Below are 9,794 nucleotides of genomic sequence, written 5' to 3'. Positions count from 1 at the left end.
GTTGTAGAAGATGATGACTCCGACTTTGCTCTGCCTGTATTGAAACAGGGGTCGTGGACCTGCGAAGAAAAAAATTTAAAGTTTATATTTCTTAGAAAATTTCCCCAACTTCTGAGAATAGGAAAAGGAAGGTTGAAGTTGATCATGGCTGAAGACGTTTCTGGGAAAAAAACTAATGTTGGTGCTGATGTTCGAACCGAGGTTTGTTTTCGGTTTCTTTTTGGTTTTCCCCCATTTTTTGAAATTTTACACCTTCTGTATGTATTTTTTTTTAATATGTTTTTTATCTAGTTGTTTCCTGTCCATTTTTATATCATCAATGGGTAACAATGAGATTTATCATGGATGTTGATGTTCAAAGAGTTTTTCCTGTATTTTAGTTTCTATGCAGTTGTTTTGTAGTTTTATTATAGTTTTGCTACTTGCATATGTTATTTCACTATAAAATTAATATGCAACTATTTGTACAAAACTTACTATGTATAACTACTATTTCTTAGTCCCCATCAAATTAAATTCTTGCATAATATATAAACTACCATAAAACGATAATGCAACTATAAGGCAACCAAAACAAAAAATAAACAGACTTATACATAACTGGTTGTACCTTAATTCGATTTTACTCTTCTTATTTTATTTTTTAAAAAATATATTTATATTGAAAACCAGTAATCAATCAAAATGTAACTGTATATAACGTAGATGTATTATTCATGAGGTTTTTTTAAAAAATTTCACATCATACATTGTTTTTGATTTGGTGGGAGCTCCAGATCTGTTTGTTACAGATCTACATTTCATGAATCTGGATTTCGATATTAGGGGGAGTTGTTTTGATCGAATAAAACAGAAAACAAATGTGTAATTTCAGTTTCTTAACAGTTTTTCTGATTTTTTTTTCGTCATTTACAGTTTAGATCATTGCAGGTCTTCTTTTCCAGTTGATTTCGCCAGAATTAATAGTTGTATTTTTCTCGTTTTGGTTTCATTTTGGTTGTTTTACAGTTTTGAAACGAGCGCGTATCTTCATCTTCATGGTTCGCTCTGTACAGCTGAAGGCTTAGTGCATGTGGTATTTTTGTAAATATTTGTATGTGGACTGTATAAATGTTTAATGGGCCGGCCCAAAGTATTTTTGTATTTTTTTTTCTTTTTTGTATTTTTCTGTTTTTTTCCCAAAAATTTAACATTTCAAAAAAAATTTGGTAATATATTGTGTAATGTAAATGTTTGAGATAAAATAAAATAAAAAAAAAAAATTGAGTGATATATTTTAAAAGATAGAATAAAAAAACTGATATAACTCGTGAAGAAGAATAAGGCTTCAAGTAAATGCTACATAAGACACATATGCAGTACAACTATAGCAACAACATACTACTAATGTATTTTATATTTAATAACATTTAACTACATATTTTTTTTAAAAGAAAACTCCAAAAACTACTTTTCAAGCAAAGAACTTAAAGAAAAAAATTAAGGATAAACTAATTAATTTAATTCATCTCAATGTAAAATGAAATCGTGGATAAAAAAAGAGTAAATTGCGGCATAAATACTTAATGTTTCAGATTTTTTACATTTAAATACATAATATTTATTTTTGGAGGCAAAAATACCTAATGTTATAATTCTGTTACACCGTTACTACCACTTCCGTTAACTCATAAATATGGACACATGGAGGGTTCAGATACATTACATTTATTTTTTATTTTATTTTAAAACTTAATATTTTTAATATCAAAATGTTCTTATAACAATTTTTACATGATATTGACACTTCAATTCGATAACATGTTCTATATACTACACCGGTTCACTCAGCTATAGTAATTTAATATTGCATTTCTCTTATTTTTTTTTAAAAAAAAACAAGTAGTATTTAGTTTTTGATATTAAGAATATTAAATTTTAAAATAAAATAAATCAATGTAATGCATTTTGGCCCTCTACGTGTCCATATTTATGAGTTAATAACGGAAGTGGTAGTAACGGTATAAGAGAATTATAACATGAGGTATTTTTGCCTCCAAAAATAAACATTAGGTATTTAAGTGTATAAAATCTAAAACATTAGATATTTATGCCGCAATTTACCCATAAAAGAATGATAACTTCTAACAAGACATATTTAACTGAAGAATTAACAACAATATTAATAGATCTAGAATAGAAAGAGAGACTAACGAAAAAAAATGTCTAAAATCTTTTAAGACTAAACCTAAAGAAGCAGCTAACACAATTTAAGTAGGTATTTATATATATTATTTTTGTTAATAAAAAATAATCTATTTTATTAAAATATATATAATAATAAAGAATATTATTTTTTTTGTGTATGTTTTGGTGTTGTTAGAATGAAAGTTTTTTATCATCAAATTCAGTATTGTGTGTAATACTAAAATTAGGTTGAAAATAGCCTAACATCACACAACCAACTAAAATGGATATCAAGAATATAGTTTGGGACTTGGAGCTAGCTGTAGTAAAAGATGATAGTTAATGTTGTTGTTGGTCTGGCTATTCCTGTCCTATAAGGGCTTTTAATTCAACTTATGCTGAAGCACTTGCTTTGAAGGCTGCTCTAAAGTTATTGAATCAGACAAAGTTACTTGTATGTAAAATATTGTTTAATAAGATGGATCTCTCAATCTTGAGAAACATGGTTGTGGACATTAATTTGTAGTTCTTTATCAAATCTCCCTAATGTAATTATTAGATATACCCAAGGGTGTTTAATGGGGATGCTCATAGGGTTTGATGAAGAATTTGTGTGAAATGGTAGCATTAATTTCAAACCTTTTAAGATTGTAATTTGTAATCTTTAGTTTTATCTTAATGAAAGTTACAATTTTCTCAAAAAAAAAAAAAGTATATTAAATATATAGTCAATTAAGAAGCTTGAGGTTACACTTACGAGAGAGAAGAGTCCATGTTCACTCTTGGTCAAGCATGAGAAATTATTTATTAATAAAAATAAGAGAAGGTTCTTATGATAACTAGGCTGAGAATACTTAACAATTGGAAATAATAAATATTACACACGTCGGCAGGTGTAACCTGTTCACCAAAATTATTCAAGCATGAAATTGTTGTTTAAAAAAATAGTGAGTTGTTGTAAAGATAATATTGTAATATCCCAAACAAGATAATATTGAATTATTTGATAAACTAGTTTTGTTGTTGAAGAGTGATTTGTAGATATAAAATTACTAAACGAAATAATATTATGCCAGTTTTATATTCTCAATTTCTCATCTTCACAAAGGTATACCCACATAGATTGAGACTGAAATATTTGAAATTATTTGCACAATTGACAGTTTAAGATCATTATATGTATATCACATCAATAATATTTAGGAGTGAAATATAAATTATTCTCACACTTGATAATTTGGTCCCTATTTTACCTTTCTACAAGTTTATCTTTAAGAATCTTTTTTAAAAGTGTTTCATTAAGAATTTTTTATGAAAGTGTTTTAGAACTTACGTGTTTGTTCACAATACTTTAAGACACTTTTTGTAGTAGAGGCATGTATATATGGTTTTTGTTTTTTATCTCCTTTTCATATCTGTGTAACGATTAATCTTATGAACGAATTAATATATATATATATATATTTAAAATTTCAGAACATGATAATTAAGCACACGACTCAAACTCGAAAGTTATAATTTTCATTTAGTTTTGTTTCATCTTTTAGTTTCAAAATTACAAAGCTCAATAAGTTGCTATATAATATTCAAGTAAATTACAAAAATTTATGGAACCTAGTTAAGAAGATCCAACAGCTACAGGTTAAAATTTCTTTTTATTTATTTGCCATACTCAAATCTAAACAGGTTACATGCTATCATTTTAAGAAGAACAGCATTACATGTGCTTTGCACGTGCATGCTCCATCTAATATTATTAAAAAAAAAATTAATTGTCATATTTTCAATATTATATTTATTTCTGTAAAATAATCCCTTTAATAATTAAAAAAAAAAAACTTCAGATAACTTATTTAAATTATATTATTAGCTTCTGATTCAGAAAGTTTTAGCATTTCTAAATAACTATAATCTTTATTAAGCCTGAATCAACCCATTCCACATATTTTGATACAAAATCCACATTTGTAAGTAAAGAAACAACTAGATGCATAGAGATTCAAACAGTATTTTAATGTGCAAAATGTGTGTGAATGAGTTGTGTTTGCCAGGTCATATTTCCACATCATCTGATGTGGTAGACTAACATCCACATAATCTAATAAATAAAAAACTATGCCTTATAATTTTTTCCAATAAGTTCCAAAATAAAGGAAAAGGTAAATGAAACAGAAAAGATAAATATAATGATTTAAAGTTCAAAGCAAAATCCATTTCGATTTATTCGTAAAAGACTGGATAAAAATAAAATAGCAAATGAAACATAAAAACAAAGTCTAAAAGAGACCACCACATCTGGTGTGCCCCCTAAGTTCCATAGTCAAACACAACTGAAAAAAAAAACACTACTAAACTAAGCAAACAAGGGGAATACTAGATATGTTATTGCTAGTAATGGAAACTAAAGTGATACATTTCTTCAGAGTTTTGCTAATAGTGGCTTCACAACTCCGGCATCTTTGACGTCTGGTTCTTTGGTATCCATATCGGACGCATTGGGCGGGACATCAACAGCCGGAGAGCAGTTGAAGAAACCGTGAGGCTGCATACACAGACAGAAAGGAATAACATCAGGTAAACAGCATAGTTTTGGAGATTAAAATAATGTTCATAGAAAAATGTAGAGACAAACAAGGAGGCTGGGATATCTCAAGGAAATTAAAGAAGCAATCCTTTTTTTAACGTAGTAGCATCAAGTACGATTTCGGTGGCTCGGAAAAATATACATTATATGTCCTTTTTTGCTATTAGTGTCAGGCAATTTTCATCTATATTTCTATCCCAGCCCCATGTGATAAGATTGAAATTATATGCACATGCAAGCAAAAAAGATGGATATTCATGGACAGTGCTCATGATAGATGGAATAAGGTTGACGATGGCTTACCATAAGCATAAAGCCAATATGCTCCACCGGCATGACAGGCCAGTCTTCAAGCCGAGGAACATGTGTGATTCCAAACACATACCTGCAATTTAATAGTTCTTTGTAAGTCAGTAAGAAAATAAAATTCCAAAAAAAATTAGAAATAATTTACTGTAAAAGACTAAATTTGGTTAAAGCTGTGCATCTTCTATAAATGCAATAGTTGGAGCTACAAGGTTGCACCCTAGACAGAAAAGGAAGGGGATGGTAGACAAACTAACCAAAGAACAATATTTGTTTCCTCCAGCGATCGATTTTTCTTAACCCAAGTGGCCAGTCCTTCTCCAGCACGGGGATTTTGATTAGGAAACTCTCCCCCAGGATACATCTCATCACGTGCATATGAAGTAACCCAAAGATTATGCTTCAAAAAAGCAGCTCTTCTCAAAAACTTGGCCTCAGGACCAGCCAATGGCAAGCAGTTCGAACCAGGCACTAGCTTATAGCCTGTGAAATGTCCAGTCCTATTAACAGTTCTTGTATTCCTTACCTGGAATATTAGATGGTATATATTGTCAATCAACGCATTTAAAACTATTCAGATAATAAAGAAGTAGCAAAAACAAAGTAAGATGAGCAGAGCCAAAATAAGGATGTCTTACAATCCAATGACGAGCTGCCAAAGGGTTACAGTCACGCATTGCCTCTGATTCAGATTTAAGAAGTCTTTCCTCGGCATAGAATGCATTGTTGTGAACATTGTTTTCTCCAGGTTCTTCAACTTTAACATCCACCTCAACAACCTACACATTATTCAGAGAAGGGAAATAATGGTAAGAAAGTATTCTATCTGAATTCGCATTTTTCACTTATAAAGGCTCCTAAGAGACAACATCCTACCACAAACTATAGACAGTTCTGGAGTTTTTTAATTTCATAGTAACAGAAGTTTACCTGATTGTTAGTTTCACCAGGTTTGCAGTCAACAGCCATATCCATTCGAGCAACAAAAAAGTGTTGATGAACTGGCGCATACAATCCCGGTGCAATCATTGTACCATACTTTCGAAATTCTCCAGGTTGCAATGCTCCTAAACTAAGTATGCCAGTAAGTTTAACTTCTGCTTCAATTTTCCCATCCTGCAATATCAGATAACTTACAGACGGTTTAGAAACTTTCCACAAAGCTTAAGCAAAACAAGCAGACAAGTGTGAGTATTAGTTAATGGAAAAGTAGAATGAAAAGTAATAAAAGGTTATATCCTGGAACTGCACATTAGAACACTTCAATGTATAGTCTAAGTCTATGATCAATCCTATGTCAAGCAGAACCTTTGGTGATCATTGTATTCTAGAAGTATCTTCAACTTCAAAAGTGATCAAACTGAAGTACACACAATGTTAATAAATATCTGGGATGTTTAACTTGCCTGATAGAAATGCCAGAAGAATCCATACTCATAATTAGCCACAGTACATACGAAAGACACTGTCAAACGCCTAGACCTTCGAACTTCAGCTAAACCAGTTCTCCAATCTTGATGTTTCCACAAAATTCCATGATCTTCCTCATGCAAACATACACAGTTCTCTAAAGTTTCAACACCTCCAGTGAAATTTGTGAAGTGAGCATCAAAGTACTTGATATAGCCCAAACAATCACATCCCTGCATGATGGTAATTTAGACCAATTTGTATTAAGCGAAAGAAATACTCAAATGCAAAGCAAATATAACATTCTATAATAGTCCTCATACCTTCTTAAGAGAATGTGCATTTTTACCAAGGCCATCCTCTCCTGCATCAAAAGCATTTTTTCTGTAATGTGGGTCATTTGGATCTCCATAAGGCACAACCATTTCCACAAAACTCAATCTATGAGCTACAGGCCTTCTCCCTCGACTACCATCGACATAGGCCACAGAATATATGATTAAACCCTCTCTGGGTGTAAATCCAATCCTGAAGTTCCACTGCCAGTAACAAATAAAATAAGATTCCAAATTTAAGCAGATAAAGCAAAAATTCCAATAAATAAATAAATAAATATTTACCTTCTGCCATTCAACAAAGTACCCATTGACGCGAAAGCTTGGACCTTCAGGCTGAATAATTTGTAAAGGCTTCACATCACTTCGATCAACACCACCTCTTGATTCACCGGGAGTATAGTTCCTCAGAGGATCAGCAGGAGGTAAGGGAACTAGTTTGCGGTCTTCAAACTCAATCACCACCATGTTTTGCATGTCAACAACTACATGGATTCCCTCTACGGGTCTTGCATAACCATTTTCCATAGGGCAGTCACTTTCAGTTCTACAGAATATCAGTGGCTTAGCAAGCCTACGACTAGGAGCGTCGGCATCGCTATGATAGCCCACACACCTGAGACATGTGACGAAAATAGTTAGCATGCTGATGAAATGGAACTAGAAACCATAGTTAGCATGCTACCTTAGAAGGTGGCAACTTAACTTACCATGCATCAACCATCACGATATCCATGTCTTCAATACCTCTCTTCTTCATAGCCTCTCTAAAAGGAGGAAAGTCTTTCACAACAGCTTCACATTCAGCATATTCCACAGCATCCTAAAGTTGAGTTGGAAACATAAGATGAAGAAAACAAAAACATTAAACTGTGCAACTAAAAATCATTTAAAACATGTTCTATCCTGCTATACACCAGCTATGAAATAGGAACATACATAAGCCCTTTACTCTATTCATGTTTTCTTTTTGTAAGTGAATAAACCTGCTATACAAAACAAAAGAGAATGAAAAGATCATTACCATGGGAGGCTGCACATCGGGAACTACTTGTGAGGAAATCACTTTTCCCCTATGGTGCCCACCACGAGTCGCTGCGTGTACTTCTGAGAGCTCGACAATCCATGTGCTTGTCTCATTCGACTTCTTGTTGTAAACAACAAGTCTAGCTCGCCTTGCAGGGAGCTTACTGGGGATCACAGGTCCACCTTTTGTTCTTGGAAGCAATGACGGCTGGAAAGGTGGGAAGAAATATGCATCTGCTAAAGCAACGACATGTTTATCTGGCTCAAGCAGAACAACCTCAACAAAGCGCATACTGTCTCTGAGCTGTAATTAAAGGAGAATGAACATTTAGACACAAATATATAACCTACCAGGAAGAAAAATATATCTAAAACATAAATTCTTAAGCGAACAAGGCATTGTGTAATTCAACAAACCTCAGGGGTAGCTCCTGCTGCCCTGACTGTGGCAACTGCCACTGAGATCTCAGCTGCGGAAAGAGGATCCAGAGGATGGCTCGACTGAGCTCTTAGCATAATTGGGATCCCTGCACCAACCAATTGTACAGACTAATTCAATCAAATTCGGCATATGCATTACTATTAAATAAAAGTAACAAAATAACTGCCCCATTATCAGCTATACCACTAGAACTAGAAGCTTCCAGCCATTTTTTTTTCTTTCTTTTTTGTTTATTTATCCACTTATTAACTAGAATAAAAAATATGATAAAAAAGAACAAAACACATCATAAAGATGTAAAAGAGACATATCAAGTATAGAGGATGATCAAATTTTTCCAAATTTCAAAATTAAAAAGAAACAAATAAATAAATCAAGCAGGTAAAATTGATCTCAATGTTTTATTTTAATTTTGGAGATAAACAATAAGAAAAAAAACAAAGGAAAAACCTTTCGTTGAAAGAGTAGTGGATGATTCCGATATCAACGATGACATGGCCATCTTCTTGGCGCGCTGATCATCGCGCAAGTCAGTGGAGGAGATAGTCCAATCCTGGACGGCATTGGCGGAAACAACGGCGCCGTCACTGGCTGGAGCAGCGGAGACAGCGACAACGGAGGAGGCGGTGGAGTCACGGTGAATGGAAGCAGAATCGGAGGATGTGAAGCAACAGGAAGAGGAACCACCCGTCGTCTTTTTCGAAGCTGGGGCCATTGTAATGGGTTCGCTAGCTCACCAATTCCACCGAAATAAGTCTCAATACAATCCACTGACATACAGCAAAAGTCTCTCTCACCTTCTAACGCTGCGTGGTTCCGCAAGCGAAAGGAAAAAAAAAACTTTGAGAAAAAGCGAAAACCAGAGAGAAAATCTCAAAAAAAAACTCTTTGCAGTAAAATCAAGATGAAAAGTTTGTTACTATGTTGGACGATCACCGAGCTAGGGCTAGATTTCGATTGAAATGTGAATGATTTTCTTTTTTCTGTTCTGAAACTCTGAGAGAGAGAGAAAGAAGAGAAAAGAGAGAGAAAAACGTGAGTGAAAGACGAAAAAGGAGAAAAGAGAGATTTGATTCACTGGTTGAAGACAGGGGGAGATGAACAACGAAGAGACGGGTTTTATAGGGGAGCCTACACGTGCATTACTCAATTCTAATTTTACTCAAATTCCTATTTTTTAAATTATAATTCTACTCAAACTCGTATTTTTTAAAATACAAATTTATAAAATGATATGATATAAAAATAATAAAGGTTTAAATTTTTTATACTACAAAGTTAAAAAGATTACACGTTCATTACTCCAATTCTAATTTTACTCAAATTCGTATTTCATCAAATATAAATGTATATATCTATATATATATTTTTTTAAAAAAAAGATATGATAGAAAAATAATAAAGGATATAAAATTTTTATTTTAAACTTCAAAGTAAAAAGACTATAGAGATACTTTCTTAAAAAAAAAAAAAAAAAGACTACACGTGCATTACTCAATTCTAGTTTTACTCAAATTCGTATTTT

The 9,794-nt window shown here is 32.5% G+C and overlaps 1 protein-coding gene across 2 annotated transcripts; it reads right to left on the bottom strand.

Moving 5' to 3' along the window:
- Window positions 1-4,356: 4,356 nt before the first annotated feature.
- LOC115709315 (amine oxidase [copper-containing] zeta, peroxisomal) lies at window positions 4,357-9,412 on the bottom strand. 2 transcript variants are annotated; one of them, XM_061111972.1, is made up of 13 exons: window positions 8,720-9,373; window positions 8,245-8,354; window positions 7,826-8,131; window positions 7,512-7,624; window positions 7,087-7,417; window positions 6,790-7,005; window positions 6,463-6,699; window positions 5,987-6,172; window positions 5,695-5,835; window positions 5,314-5,582; window positions 5,054-5,135; window positions 4,562-4,708; window positions 4,357-4,531 (listed from the first exon to the last, which is right to left on the bottom strand). In XM_061111972.1, exons 1-12 carry the CDS (start codon window positions 8,982-8,984, stop codon window positions 4,586-4,588), a joined length of 2,379 nt encoding a protein of 792 aa, XP_060967955.1. In that variant the 5' UTR covers window positions 8,985-9,373; the 3' UTR covers window positions 4,357-4,531; window positions 4,562-4,585. The 2 variants fall into 2 exon arrangements, with proteins under 2 accessions (XP_060967955.1, XP_030493252.2); XM_030637392.2 differs by having other exon boundaries at window positions 4,357-4,708; window positions 8,720-9,412.
- Between the last annotated feature and the right edge of the window lie 382 nt (window positions 9,413-9,794).

The sequence above is a fragment of the Cannabis sativa genome, chromosome 3 (genome assembly GCF_029168945.1).
Source record: "Cannabis sativa cultivar Pink pepper isolate KNU-18-1 chromosome 3, ASM2916894v1, whole genome shotgun sequence".
Lineage (NCBI taxonomy): Eukaryota > Viridiplantae > Streptophyta > Magnoliopsida > Rosales > Cannabaceae > Cannabis > Cannabis sativa.
Note: the sequence above shows the minus strand (reverse complement) of the source record. Positions and strands in the feature narration are given on the sequence as shown.